Source organism: Scophthalmus maximus, chromosome 5 (assembly GCF_022379125.1).
Source record: "Scophthalmus maximus strain ysfricsl-2021 chromosome 5, ASM2237912v1, whole genome shotgun sequence".
In the NCBI taxonomy this organism is placed as follows: Eukaryota; Metazoa; Chordata; class Actinopteri; order Pleuronectiformes; family Scophthalmidae; genus Scophthalmus; species Scophthalmus maximus.
The window spans coordinates 4258003-4273767 of NC_061519.1; the positions used below are offsets into that span (position 1 = coordinate 4258003).

Genomic DNA, 15765 nt, shown 5'->3' on the forward strand with positions numbered 1-15765 from the left:
GAGGCGCAGGAGGACGGAGGAAAACAAACTCGAGCGTGGAGTGTGTGTGTGACCAACATGTGACCTTCCTCTCAAGTCTGGAGCACATTCAGACACGTCAGAGGAGAGGAGAGGAGCACCACAACCAGCGGGGGCGGTCCCGTGTGGGATTAGGGCCCACGGAGGAGAAAGGGTGGGACAAAAGACCTGGGAGAGGACAAGGAGATTAAAAAAAAAAGAGAGTGAGAGAGTAAGGGCAAGGTGGGAGGGAGGTTAGTGGTCCGGTTGTTATTCCCATGGGTTGACATGGAGAGGAAGTGTCACATCCAGGGAGCATGAAAAGCCTGACAGTGACAGCGCTGACTCGGGCCTGCTCTACTTCTTCAGCCACGATGGAGAAGATGGGCCTTTTTTGTCTGTGCTCACTCTCATACCCGAAGGGCTGTCATAATCGTTTGTCCCAAATAAACACACTGGACTAACTATATCAATTAGTAGACTAACAATGGACTGCTATTATGATGCTCCTTTCTGCAAATGATGGTCAGACTCCAAAAGCACTGAACGTGAATAGGTAGAGTGAATCATTAAAAGAGCACTCCCAACAATTTGGTTCTGCACTGCCAACAATTTGGTGCTGCACTGCCATGAAGCTGTGTGAGACAGACTGGAATCACAACTGGAGATGCTGAGGCTGGGGTTTCCTTGAATTTTAGTCTTCCAGTACGAGTCGAGCTCCGATAACACATGATCCTACATTTCCAATCATGCAATCGGGTAGCATCTTCCACGACACACTCTCTGCCTCCTAAATGCCCACCTCAAATCTCTCAAACATTTTGTGTAAAAAAAAAAAAATCTGAAGCTGAGATAAGCCTGATGACATCACTATGACATCACCCCCCCCCCCCAAACTTTGGAACGTTCCTCTTGTACAAGTGTTTTAAAGGCTGTGTTGTGCTCATTAACTAAGGTGTCCTATGTACGAATCTGTGGAGTGGACCTTTACGGTGGTTATTCATTATAGACTAAGTCAATAACGTGAAGCATTTAACAGAAAACTGCTTCCTCTTGGTTCTTAATTCATTTCCTTTCCTAGAAGTTCCTTGAATGTTATTAGGTCACCGGCATATTTTCGGACCACTGCTTTCCAGTCGTACTATTTATTGTGCTGCTTCCACCGTAAATAGTTGTAGATTAGCATCGGCCACCAGCCTAAAACTGTAAAGATCCTGGGAACAGACAGTGTGGTAAATACTTAACAGTTAAACTGTGCGAGCGCGTCCTGGAGCCAGGGTGAAAACAAACCCGGAACAGGCTCGACCTGCTCGGCTAGTTCCACCTGTGTGTTTGTTCCTCCCCCGCCTCTTACCAACAGCCCTTTTTCTCAAGCTGAAAGTTGCCTTCCTACCTGTGCGTTCCAGCCGGCGCTGAGCCCCCTGCACTCCCCCTTTATTCCCGCCTCAACGGCAACCTGACAGACGCTGGGTTTTCTAGTACCTGGCTTAAACAGACCCATATGTACTCAGGATGAGGCCGTGTCTGGCTGGCTCTGCGCAAACGCAACTCAAGTAGCTAAATGTTTTGAGGTGGATTAAAACAAATTAAAGCTTCTTGATAGAAATCACGGCAGCTCCTTACAAAATGTAAAGCTATTTTCTATCAAATTAAACCCGTCGGTCTGTAATCTGAAGCCAACATTTTGTCAGGTGTATCTGAATTAGAATAACATCACTATTATTTGAGTAAATTTAAGGTTAAATGTCCCAACACTTCCTTCATAATCCATCTACTGTGTTTATTAATCCACCGATGAATGGAAAATTAAATAATACAGACTATATCATATTTGAGAGGTTAGAAAATAAAGATGTTTGTCAGTGGTGAACGCCACCTGTCAAAACGAATCCCAATTTTAGAACCAATATCAACATGATGTTTTTCATATTCTTCTATGACTGTTTTCTATAAAACATTTTTTCCTTTTGAACAAAACAATCTTACCTCTCATATGAATTAGTGTTTAAAATTGTTTGACAACAAAATAAAGCCAGACTACAAGTTTGCCATGGTCTAAAATTATGAACCTTTTCATTCAGTTATATTTAAGAATAAGACAACGAGACTGAAGGTCTTTTTTCCAAAATCAGCCACTTTAAAAAATAAAAAAAAGCATTTCTGGATCATGATAGACACCCTTAAAACAGGCATCTTGTTCCATCTTAACAAATATAACATTCCACATATATGATATGATATGAGAATTCACGTGTTACGTGAGCTTTCATGTGTTTCATGAGTTTTACTGAATATCTGAGATGCAGCAGAAATGTGTGGAGGTCATACTGAATTCTACTGTAGCGCACCATGCAATAGACAAATAACTGGCCATCTGATCTGTCTTACACCATAAACTGAAAGGCTTGCCCTTTTTTTTTTTTTAACAGGTCGATTGATCTCCCGATACGTCAGGGCCTTCCATCATGTAAAGACATGTCCATGCTGACTAACCTGAATCACCTGGCAGTCCCAAAACAGCCCCCTCAACATATTTTCAATTATTTTTAACTAAATATCTACACTGATCTCATACAAATAGGTTGAAATCTGCCGTAGTGATGGAGAACTTTAATCCCTGGCGGATTTGGAGTCAGAATGGAGCCAAGCGGTCGGTGCCAACTTTTTGATATCTGACAGTTTTTTGAAACCTCAGTGCTACGGATACATTCCATGATCGTCCAGCCCTACTGGTAATGGAGTCCATGAACCAATATTCATCAGGGTTAGGCTTAATGAAGCTTTTAACAGTCATGAATCCTCTTCTGAACAATTTATTTTAATGATTAAAATGAAAAATTTCGGTCTGTCGGAGCGAAATGTTGCGATTTTTTTTAGCATTTTTTCTTAGCAGAGTTTGTGCCATCCATATGAAAGCCAGTCCGTTTCCAGGTGAAACAGATAACAGTGGTGCACATCTACTCGTCACACCTGTACGATTCAATTCGGCTGTTTTGTCTCTGGCTGTCAGGGTGATTAGTGTCACGTTAGCGTGGTCTAATCCGCACACGGTGTCATTTGCTCTCCACAGAGGTGCTGGGGAGGAGGAGGAGGAAGACGAGAAAGGAGATCCGTTCAGCTCTACCATAGCCAGATTAATGGTTCACACAGCCAATCACACAGCACCGATAGGGAATCCCCGAGAAATCGGGGGGGGTGTAAATAAAAATAGAGCTGGCCTGCCCTGCTCGGCCAATGGCTGCGCCCCGCAGAGAGTTGTATAAATAAATAAGAGAAATAAATAAAAGAGGAGGGAAACACATCCTGAGGGCATCCCCTACTGGCAGAGACAGTGCTGCCTCTCATCCTTCCCTCTGTCTCAGAATCTCCCACTCCAACCAATCGCTCAGACTATTTCAAGTTATTTGCTTGCACTCCCTCAATTCCCCCCCAACCCTTCGCCGCTGACTCCACTCTCTCACTTTCATTCTCTCTCATTAATGATCTCATTTCTCACTCTCCTTCCCTGAGGCCCAGAATGAGGTTAGCTCTGCAGTCTGACCTATAAACACTGCCATGGAAACTGCAACGTGTCAGAGCGAGACACCTCTTTAAACGGGGAGGATGGGGTGAGGAGGGAAGGGGCTTCTCTCACCTTTATCTTAGCTACGGGGCTATCAGATGCCACATTTACTTCACTTTCAACAATATTTTCCTAGCAGAAATGACGACCCCCCCTACACCCCCTCAGAGTGTTTTTAACAAGGTCAGTAGAAACGTGCACTGCTTGAACACTTTGTACTCATTCCTGGTATCGGCGTGTTGTTGTTGTGTACAGTATGTATGAGGAAGTTGGAGGCACTGGAGAAGGGGAAGGTGTGTGATCTATATTGAAGAGACCTCTTCCTGTAATATCTAAGACTACTTTTACTCATTACTGTGTCATTAATATCCACATCACTGGATCAATAAATATTGCTACGTTGAAAATAAAATGTTAATGTCAGGACATGTCGGAAGTGTTCAGCATCACCGACTCGTGTCAGTAATTCAGCAGCATCAACAGAAAAAGGGTAAACAAAGCTGGGAATCCACTGGTGTCTGTAGTAGTGAGTATTGATTCTACTCCAGTGAATCATGAAATACCCACAATGGTTATAAGCTCTGAGGCAGCATTAAATGTCAATCACGTTGCTCTGAGTAGATTGGTGCAGCTTCATCAAAGGGTTTGGGAGACAATCGAGTGCAGAGTGGCTCCAAAAATATCATATTTACCCCACATTTCTATGTATTATTTATATGTATATGAGTCACACAGTCAATCTGTCATCCATCTACTATGGGCTTAATGTTACTGCTGTGCAATGATGTCTATGCATTACAAATCAAAGCCAGTCCAAGTTAAATCCCTTATTCATTTCCAACAAAATGCCATGTTCATTGCTTTGACCAACATTATTAATAACTACTATTATTTCTGGCCGTCTACTGGACTGGCTCTAGTTGTAAGAATAAAAACTACAACTCAAACTACACACCCGGTTGGTTGGCCCGGGGAGGCCAGCGGATGAAACCCTGCTACAAAATAAGAGCAAGTTACTTGTTGTCGGAAGAAGATGGCGGAGGGGCTCACCGGCAGACTGGACGGCCGGGCCTGCATGCCGTCTTCGCTCTTGCCGGAAGCCATGGGCTGGTTGGAGGGAGGAGCGCTGGACTGGGAGCTAAAGGAATCCTGGGAGAGTTCCTGATCACAGGGACAAAAGACATGTTGCAGTGATCTCCAGACTCTAAATCAAGTATCTGGTTACTACTCATTGGCTCGTTGCCACGTACAGCAACACATACAAATCACAGATCGACCCTCGGGGCTGGATGAGTGACAAACTGTGATTTGAATAAACTGACTCCTTCCTTTAACAGACAGGAGCCTCTTTAATTAAAAAGGTTAAACTTTAATAAACCCATTAATACCAGATGCAACAGATCCGCGTCTCCCTTTTAAGACCGGCCGCGACGTCTGCATACTGTACTTCTCCCTTTGGAGCCAGATGTGATGTACAAGCAATTTCTACTAAGTGAATGAAATGAAATGAACCGAAATGTATGCCGTTTTTTTTAAAAAGTCATGGTTCAGACAGTGAGCGATGACCGGAGTGAGGGGAGCGATACACTGAAGCAGAGTTAGAGTGGTAACTCGGATGAAAACAACGATGACAGCGTGCCGTCCGCATGCAGTCTGAGCCGCTAGCAAAGGCTCCGGGTGAAACACAAGCTTGAGGAGGAGGAGTTTGGGGATTAACATCCAGTATCACCACAAGCTAGAGGCAAAGATTGACCTGTCTGATGATGCCACACCATTACAGGGTCATCAGAAGGAAACAAAAACAAAACACTTCAGAGCATAAACCTTTGTAAACCATTTACATTTTTTTAAAAACTCAAATAAAATGAAAATTTTAACACGTGAGCTCATTTCTTAACAGCCATATCCAGTTTGCAGGGCAGATGCAATAAAAGACAAATGTTTAAGCTCAAATGGTTTTCATTTCATGATTTTTATCTGCTTCAGAGGCTGAGAAACAAAAGGTTTTAGTAGGTTGTCTTCAAACAGCGCTTAGGCTTCAGAAAGCATTCATAGTGGGACACGGCGTTATGAAACAAATCAGCCCTGAACCTCCAATAGCTGTTTCACATTTAAAAAAAATTTAAATACAGAGATCCAACACATTTTCCAGTGTCACAAGTGTCACAGGTGATATGTTATGGAAAAAAATAGTCGTGTGATGGCCATGCATGGGTTTTTTTTGCACACTAAAATCAAATATGACAAAAACCACCAGCTGCAGTAAGACAGATTTTGGTTTGCATTAATATTGAAAGGCAGCGCTGAACTTCATTGAAACACTGATAAAAAGTACAGTAAAATATAAAGAGCGTGTGTCAGTGATCTCCCCCTGCGTGAAGCTTTGGAAACAAAGATGGGGCTGACACGGCAGTGTCAGCATCAGTGTGGTGTTGTTACCTGTGGAGGAGGAGGAAACCTCTGATAGGACGACTGCTGCTGCTGCTGCTGCTGCTGCTGCTGCTGCTGTTGTTGTTGTTGTTGTTGTTGTTGTTGTGCCTGCTGCTGTTGTTGTTGTTGTTGTGCCTGCTGCTGCTGTTGTTGTTGTTGTTGTTGTTGCTGCTGTTGCAGTGGCGGTGTCTGAGAATAAGGTGATGGTTGCCCCTGTTGGCCATGACCTGGCGGTTGCTGGGCTTGAGGAGGCGGGCCTCCTGTCTGTGGTTGTTGTTGTTGTGGAGGCCCTTGCTGTTGCTGTGGGGTTTGCTGCGGTGGCGGCTGCCCTGATCCTGGGGCTTGTGGGTAGCCAGGCTGCCCCTGAGGGCCCTGCTGACTTTGGGGACCAGGACCTTGCTGCTGTTGAGATGGCGGCGGCGGCTGCTGCTGCTGCTGCTGCTGCTGCTGCTGCTGCTGCTGCTGCTGCTGCTGCTGCTGAGGAACATAAGGGGGTTGTCCCGGTTGAGATTGCGAGGGCTGCGTATAGGGAGGCTGGCCTGGAGGAGGGCCGTGGGGACCTTGAGATTGTTGGTAAGGGGCTCCTGGCTGCCCGTGTTGCCCAGGAGGCTGTGAAGGGTGGCCCTGCTGGGGGTAAGGAGGTCCAGAGGTGCCCTGTGGTTGGCCTGGGTAAGGGGCCTGTTGCTGGCCAGGGTGAGGTGGGGGGCCGTGCTGACCATAGTAGGCCTGGCTCTGTTGACCGTAGCCTCCTGGGCCCTGCTGCCCATAGGTTGACATCTAGATATGAACACAATAATATCAGTTAGGATCAATAACACTTCTCCTTAAAAAAAGCACCCAAAAAAAGCGGGGGGGACCACTCAGGGTATGTGTGTAAATATAACCCAGCATAGCTGAATTGCTTGTGAACATAAACAGCTTTCTTCAAGAGAACTGAGATTTTACTACAGCTTTACTATCCTCAGACCCTCGGTGGAATATCAATCACTACCTGAAAGCGGTCTGTGCACTGACAGGATCCTTTCTAGAGATGTAAAAAAAAATTTATTTATATATATATATATATATATATATATATATATAAATAATCCAAAGTCACCTCTTTGATTTTTTTTTTTACCCTTCATTCTCAGCGGAGTAATCAGAGCATCTCTTCGTCTTACTCTGAATAAAGGGAGATGACAACTGTTCACTCCGTCTGTAAGAGAGAGGAGTATGTTCCTTGATATAAACTGATCAGTCAAAGCCATCTAGGTGTTGGTATTCAGCCGTGTATTGCTTTAAATTACAGCCAGGAAAATAAGAATTGAGTTTCGACTTCATCTCCTTGAACTTCAATATGGGGGCTTTTCATATTCAACCCGATCCTGCGCGCAGAGAGCTTTTCAATACGCCGTTTTCGTTTCATTACCCTCAAGAAGCATGGAGAGAGAAAGTGCTGACCTTGCGAGGAAACATATTAATAAAAGAAAGGGGGGGGGGGTTTGGGTGGATACTCAAGAATTCAAAGAAAATACTTGTGAAGAATTGCCACACATTTAAAACAACATGAAGTGGCCGTATTGTATCAGCCCGACAAGTGGGAGGGGGGTGGGCAGTTTGTTTCTCTGCAGGGCACTTATCGAGTTCACGGTCAGACACCAGGCAGGCCAGTATGAGATAATCACATCGCACAATGGGCACAAGACCACAGACAGCGGATGTGGAAGAAAAGGCTTCACTCTACGGGATTCCCTGCGTGCGTTTCTCTGTCAAGACGTACTGCCTGGCTGAGAGAGTTCAAGAAGGGGCTCACTCCTAGCTATGAATAGGCAGCTAAAGAAAAACTGGATGTTTGCCGTTTCCAATTGGACAACGTTGTCAGAGTGCGTTGCCCACTGTGCCCGCGGACACAACTGAATTTCCCCCAAACTTTTGGCTTGCAAGCATGAAAATGAACCAGAGAGTGAAAAATTGATAAACTGCTCTCGGTGAGTCTTGCACCTGTAGGAGCCCCCTCCCCCACTCCATGTGAGGTTTCAGGTAAAAAAGGATGCTACATTTCAGGTTTGTGGGATCTCAATTAACTTTGTTGGTCATCTATGATCAGGTCGTGTGCTGGACTATTTCTTAGAAAAACCTTTGAACAGAGGTAGTTAAGTCTTTCTGGAAGCTAATCTTCCTTTTCAGACTGTACTGATTACACACCAGCAGATCCAGTTCTTGCCTACTTGCAATGAGACAAAAACTGGTTTTGGACGCCTGCAAACTTTCCCCAAACCTTTTGTGCGATCGTTCCATAAAGTCACCATCCCTGTCACGTACCAAATTAACGCTTGAGCGCCTCAAGAAACACAAAAAGTAGAAATTGTAACTTGTGGTCCGGACTTCAAACCAGCAGAGATGGTGGCACAGTGTTTTGGTGATTACAGCCCCTGCCCATCATTTCCTCGGTTCATTCAGCAGCACCACAGGTTGTACTGATGGTGTGGCAGTTCCTTTTAGAAAAACACTTTGAGTGACGTCCTGTCACGTCCTGTTAAAGGTTTCAAAAGTGAACAGGACAAATCAACTTCGATGCTCTTTGACATGCTGCCCCCACAACCCAAGCAGTAGTTTCCATCCTCATTACAATAGACAGTGACCTCATTTTGGGTGATTTCAAGAACCATGTTGATGATTGCTCAGATGAGTTTGCCTGTGAATTGTTGAACTTGATGCCTATCCGTTACCCCTGGCCAACATGGCTCTGGTCCCAGACATAAACCTTGTGCAATTTGAAGTCAGTCCATACTGACAACAGCCACATATTTTCGAATGTAGCTTCTACTTCAAATAAGGACGTACACAAACACTACTTGCTCTCGTTTTCCAGACAGCCTGTGGAAGTCTGTTGTAAACTCAGCAAAGTGTGATTTTGCAAATAATAAGCCCAACAAGAATTTCTGATCACCCCAATAATGTGACAAATAACCAGGTCATATGAAAGCTTGAGAAAAGTTTCAATGAAAAGACTTTCAAATATCAATTGTGCAAAGAAGCATCTCATTTAACATACTTGGCCTTCTCAAAACCTTGTGCTAGGTTGAAATGAAGATGCAGAGAACGTAATCTAAGTCAATAATTACTGACCTGCTGTCCATACTGCATGCCACCCATAGCGCCAGGTGTTCTGCTCTGCATCCCCATGGGATATCTCTGAGGTCCGGGAGGTCCATAGCCCTGGCCAGGGTATGAGCCTCCCTGCTGGGGCCCAGGCCCTGTGGGAGGCCCTTGCTGCTGCTGTGAGTAGGGGTTGGGTCCTCCGTATGGCTGGCCGCGCATCTTCCCTACTTGGTCCATTGGGCTTGGAGGCTGGACGACAGAGAGAAAATTTGTAGTGCATCAGTGAGTTGAAACAGTGGACGGATGGGCTGGAAATTCTGGCATCAAAACTGGATGAAAAGGGCGTGACCTTAGAGATGTGTGTCTGTCATTCGCTCATGTTTTTGGGGGGGATAATGGTTATTGTCAATCTACCGCCCCTATTAGACTGTGCAGTTGACTTGTGTTGAGACATTTCCAAAAGATGAGGAAATGTAGTCCAGGTTAAATATAGCCAGAGGGGTTTTGGAACCTTTGAGTGGATTTTCTTGAAAAAGCGTTACTCAGCGATAAACACTAACGATGAGTCTTCCATTGCAATGTGACGTGCAAACATCGTCTCATAAACCAGTCACAGTGTAATCAAGAACAAAAAGAAGGAGGGGGAGGGATGAAGAAAAAAAACAGTAGTGGATTTACTTTCCTACACGAAAAAAGGGAAAAATTGGCCATGAATGAATGAATGAGCCCACTATATCCACCAGGAGCGTTTCCCTGCCCAGGAGATCATTGTGCCAGTGGGTGGATACTGTTTCGTCGGAGACGTCAGGGAGGGTTTCTATGAAAATAAGCTCAAGGAAGTGGAAGTGTCTGCGGTTGCTGGAGCTGGGCCCACCCCTCAGCTGGAGTCATGTCAGGATGGAGGCCCGGGTGTTGGTGGTGATGGTGGGGGCTGACCTTGGCCAGCGTGGACTCGAGGAGATCCACATGGCCCGGGCAGGCGATATTACTGGGCCAGGCAGCCTTCTCTCTGGCTGGAGAGCCGTGGATGGAAATCGAAAAGCGGAGGGGCAGGAAGAGAAGGTGGGGTTCACGAGGAGGTAGCCCTGCCAGTCAACAGCTGGAGTCAAGGCCATGAAGTGCCCATAAAGTCCAATAAATGATTAACAGAATTTGAAAAATGAATTCCAGCAGAGTGTACTGTAGAGGTTCTCCTCCAGAATTCAAAAATAAATACATAAATGACAATTCACACAATGGCTGCATGGCTATTCGGGCATCATTCTGGTTGGCACGATCCAATGCCATCGACTCATGGCACCTCTCGCAGTTCCTCCCGTTCTCCCGTCAAACCCACCGCAGCGTCTGAGAGTACGAGCCACAATGGGGGCTTTGAAATAGCAACACCTCCTGGCCTGCTGACCTCAGGCAGCAGACACAAAGCTTTCATTACTTCCCACGGTTATTAATCTGTGTGTATACCCCCTCCCCTCCCCCCAAAAAACTATTTTCCTTGGTTAAGGGAGACAACCACCAGTGCTATTTATAGCCAGCTAGACAGAGAGGGCAGTCTGCCGAAAATGTAACAGGTCCCAGCTGCACTGCTGTTTGAACCTGGGCCAGGCCTTGCTCTTCCAGGGCTTTAATAAAGCAGCAGGCTTTGGCACTCTATGAATGACAGTGGTGCAGTGAGAAAGAGGAGGTGGTTTGGGGGGCGGCTCAGCAGTAGGTTGGTGTGTGTGTGTGTGTGTGTGTGTGTGTGTGTGTGTGTGTGTGTGTGTGTGTGTGTGTGTGTGTGTGTGTGTGTGTTGGGGGAAGACTGTAGGTGTTGGAGGTTGGAGGTTGGGGTGGGGGGCGCGCGGCTGGATCAACAGGCTGTCAGGGTGGTCAACCAACATTATGCAAGATAACACATTCCACTCCAGGTTTTCCCTGCAGCCTCCCCCCGACCACACACTCCTGAGCTCCTCCAGGTTCAGGAGAGTATTTGTGTGTTGTGTGTGTGCGTGTTAGGTTGTGTGTTGTGTGTGTGGAGGAAATGGAGGGAAAGGGACGTGGGGGTATTACTACGCTCCCAAGGGTCATTACCAACCGCACCGTGGGGGGAGAAGGCAACAGGCCACTGTAGACACTCTCCTGTGACCTCTAATGCACTTTTAACCCCAGTCTACGAAAAAGGACACTATGCCCCCTCCCTCCCTCCCTTCCCAAACTTGACAACATGCCACGGTGCTTGCCCTAAAGATGACTGGTGGGAAACAGTGAAGCAGACACCACCTTATTGCTGCTATGCAATCCATCTCAGACAGGTGTATTTGTCCAATTATGGGCAAACGACAGCAACAAAAAAAACCTCCACGTTCCCACAAACAAGGCCAGGAGCCACTTGTTTCACCGGGTAGGAATATACTATAGTTCTTCCCTAATGAGCTGCTTAAGCAGTTAGACGGAGCTTCCTTTGTCATCCATAAAGTGTGCCACAGACGCCTGAATCACCCACTAACGTCCTCCAGTCCTCATGAAAAATGACTAGCGGGCTAACAAACTACAAAGCAGCAACACAGAAAAAGGTAAACTCAATTTCTCATTTAGACTAAATCTCCCTGCGATGGCCCAGCCATAAAGCAATCAACCTTATTCCCTCACCAATTTCAGTCGATATTTTGGGGCAGTGGTGAGAATATTTCTACGCCTTGCGTGTGTTTGTTCCCGCTTTTCCATTAAGGAGCCTGACAGCTCGTGGGCTCAGCTCAGCGGGGCGGCTGAACTGGAAAAGTACAGCTCGGCTCACGGAGCCACGTGGACGGAGAGTGGCCGCGGACGTTTCCAAAACAACCACTCATCTCTCTCTCATGTCTCATTTAACAACCACTCTAAAAAAAGATGGAGATAACGGTCTTTTGAGCAGGTGATCAGATAGCAAAGTTAAACGTGCACTGCGCAGAGACTGCGTAAGTGTTAGACCAATATGTACCTTACGGCAAATCACTCACTTCTTTGAGCGACTGATCATTATTCTTTGTATAAACATTTGCTTAATACTCACTGATAATCTGATAGTTTGAACCAATGTTCAGTGAAAATTATGATTCCTATGCCAAATCATTCCTAACACGAATATAAAAAGTGAGGGAGAAAATTAATTGAAGACATTTAAACCACTCAGACTAATAATTTTCTTTAAGGTGGGTTAACAGATAATTAAAAGGGATACTTCAAAATTATCAAAGCTCGAGCCTTGAGTCAAATTGAGCTGTGACAAGACAGAAATTCATTTGAGGCCAAAAATCATTATTCAAGCAAAAACTTTTGGATAAATCATTACTTGCTGATCTATCTCCATATTTTTGACCATCATGCCGATCCTACGGGTAATGAAGACGTTAGTCATAGCAATTAGTTAATTAGTGAATCAACTACAACCACAAATATTTTTTTTACATATTTAATCAAACCAAGTTGAAGCCTGTTTTGAAGCAGGAGACTTTCAACATCTCAACTTCTATTCCCTGTTTAACATAATTGAGAATTGAATATTTTCAGCTGGTTCGACTCATGAAGATGTCACTCAGTACGGACATTTTTCATATTTTAATATGATGAACATTACAATAACATTGTGTTTTGTGTGTGCAGGTGTAATAAACCAGAGTTATCCTGTAAGGCGTGGTTACAATGCTTCCCTCCACACAACATGACAGTGGAGTGTATTAAATCAAATGCAAATATGCGCACAACAACTGGGTGAGACGCCGTAACCATGCTCAACATTAAGTAAAAACAGTTATAAAGTGTCATAATGCTTTTTTAAGTATGTGGTCTGTGTAGCCTATAGCATCAATCCAGGTAATCCAGGACGGTAAACGTTCTCAAGAGGCGAGTGTTGTTTTGTGTTTTCAAAACTCCTCGGCCTCATTCGATCATGTTAACACGTCCGTGGGCTGCAGGCGGTGAGACAGCCTCACTCGGGCCTCCATTGATCTGTTTACCAGCATTTTCCCTCATATTGCTTAAGTTGTTCAAGATCTGACACACCATTACACGTCCTCCTTTGTGTTGTAGTGTGTGTGTGTGTGTGTGTGTACTTTAACCATACTAAACAACAGCATCTCCTGTATGGAGGTGTGAGGCTGCTATACAGGGCTCTGTTCCTCCGTGTCTTAGTTAGAGACTGAGTGGCTCTTAGGAAGCGCAGTGCCAGCGCTGGCGCACCGCTGCTGTTGAGGAAAGACCTTGAGCATTTGAATGTATTTTTCTGAAGTTAGGGTTTAATCACAACCATCATGTTTCGAGTAGCATTGGGTTAAATGGGACAATGTATTTCAATGTGGGAAAGAAAAATGCAAGTGAATGTTAAACACTTAACATAAGGACTCGTTTAACTTTCCCACATAAATGGTGAAACTCTTTATTGGCTCGCTTTGGAAAATCAGCGTGGCTGTTCGGCACTCAAGGTTGAGGAGGAGAAGTGCTGTAACGGAGAAAATGTCAGCGGTTGGGGGCAGCGAGGGCGAGATAGACGCCGCGGGGAGACGATAAGGCATTCAGTTTCTGAAACTGAGTCAAGAGTGAGTGTCTGAGTCCTTGTGCTTTGGAACACAAATGACTGCGATCGAGGTCTGACACAGTGACCTGCCAGCTGCCACATGCTGCTAAAATTAGCCGCTGAAATTTGATTTTACTAGGAAAGGCCTGAAAATGCATTATGGTGGCTGTCAAATTACTTTCTTTTAACTGATCAGTTTTACTCCTGCGCCGATCTGAACAACACGTCGCCAGAGCATCGACGTGTGCGACATGTCACAGTTGAAAGCTTATGGCGTACACACCAGATGAGGCCCGCCATGGTACATTATGTTAAAGCTAAACTTAATTTTCATGACTCACTTTGGCAAAAGTCCAGTCTGTCTGATAAATAACATTAAACAACTCTGGCTGATTTAATGTCTTTTTAAGTTGCTGGTACTAATCTCAGTAATTCTCAAAAGCCAACTGATCAACGTAGCACGCAAAAAGAAAAAAAAAGTTAACCAGCATCTTTTCAATTGTTCATCTGAAATTGACGTGACACAGGCCTATTTACTCTTTTACTAATGAAAAGCCAAATTCATAGGCAACGGGGAAATTCAATAATTTCAGGGGTTTCATTGTTACAGCCTTACTGGTTCTGGTATGAACAGTAGCTTACAGTGGCTATTATTAGCAAGCTTTTGATATAAATGAATTTGTTTTATACATACACTATGTGTTAGCATTTTTGCACGATCCTGAAATTGCTAGTTGTGGTCACAGCTGCCACTGTAAAGCAAAAGCTACATGAAGTTTGATTAAAGAAACAAGCATCAGGAAATTAAATATACACGATATGGAACAAAAACATAATTGTTCACAATAGTTATCAACCCTTATATCAAATTATAAATATTTCTAGACTATATAATTTTTCATTGTGGCCTCATATGCTGTGGAGACTTTCCCTGAGCCAAACAGATTAAGCACCAGGTGGAAAAACGCTCTGCAGCGACAGTCACTTACCTGTTTCTGAACCTGTCACAGCTGAAAGAGAGAATTTTGCTCCAAAAAGGTCAACAGTACTTACTGATAGATCTTTCAGGTTGTAAAGTGTTCCAGTATTTTTTTCCAATATTTACCTTCTTAATTTGTCCTTGCAGGAAATATTAAGCAGGTTATGAATCAGCGATAGGATTCGGGGGGTATTCAGGGTATGAAAGAGCCTTCAGTAGATCAGATTTTTGAAAGATTAAAATTCTCTTTCAAACTAAGAATGGTACAATAAAAACAAATTGTCAGTACACAGATAGGGACAAATTATCAAGCCATCTCAACTGGCAGCACAGGATTGTCTCTCTCTCCTCTTCCCCCCCACATCAGTCATCTAATCAATTACAGAGGAAACTCCATCCCCTCCCTTTTTTGTTCCTCCCTTCCGCACACAAAAAATAAATAAATAATCACAATTACCACATGGCTAATCTGCATAGAGGAAAGCCGGAGCACTCTTGGCAGAAGAGGTTGCACCGGGTATATTGTGTCATGACTGGGCTGCTGGTGGATATTGCAACTATTCTGAGTTGTCTGTGTGTGTGAGAGACGTGGGGATGGGAATAGGGATGGGAAGAGGGATTTGTAAGGGGTTGGGCGAGGGGATGGGGGGGCGGGATCTGGAGCGGCGCCTGAGTGCAGAGTTCAAGTCCACAGTGCCGAGCAGAGCAGATGGACTGGGGAGAGAGGGGGGACAGACGACAAACAACTGCTGCTAATTTAATCCACCACAGGGCCACATGGCCTCGGCTCAGAACACACACCATTGTTCTGCGTTAAAGCCCTTCGACACGCAACACACCAGCCACCGACAAGACACGCCGGCCCATGGCCGCCCCCTCGTATGGTGGTGGAGTCCCGCGCATCACGTGACCAAACAAAAGTAACGGGGGTGTCGTACTCACTTTGGACAATTTTAGCGGTTGTTTGGTTCCGAGAGCGAGTCGGGCGAGTCTGCGCACTATTGCGTGTTTGATATTTGAAAAGACAGTTTCGCAATCACCAGGCGTAAACTGTATTCGATAGTTGAGACGGAGACCATCATCTTGTCTTCAATATAGCTTCCCTTATTTGAAGTGGCGTCTGGTAAAGAAAAAAAAAAATATATATATATATATATGATGCGTAAGAACTGCTAGAAGAGGTGGTGG

At 44.9% G+C, this 15765-nt stretch overlaps 1 protein-coding gene across 3 annotated transcripts in view; it reads right to left on the reverse strand.

Moving 5' to 3' along the window:
* The window catches only part of arid1ab (AT rich interactive domain 1Ab (SWI-like)), a 53236-nt gene that overhangs the window by 22425 nt on the left and 15046 nt on the right, over positions 1–15765 (reverse strand). For 2 of the 3 annotated variants that reach the window (XM_047331828.1, XM_047331829.1), the window contains exons 2-4: positions 9101–9322; positions 5999–6766; positions 4610–4720 (exon numbers count right to left, since the gene is read on the reverse strand). In XM_047331828.1, coding sequence (XP_047187784.1) covers positions 4610–4720; positions 5999–6766; positions 9101–9322 — 1101 coding nt within the window. Of the gene's footprint in view, positions 1–4576; positions 4721–5998; positions 6767–9100; positions 9323–15765 lie in introns of all 3 variants that reach the window. The other variant, XM_047331827.1, reaches the window with a different exon arrangement.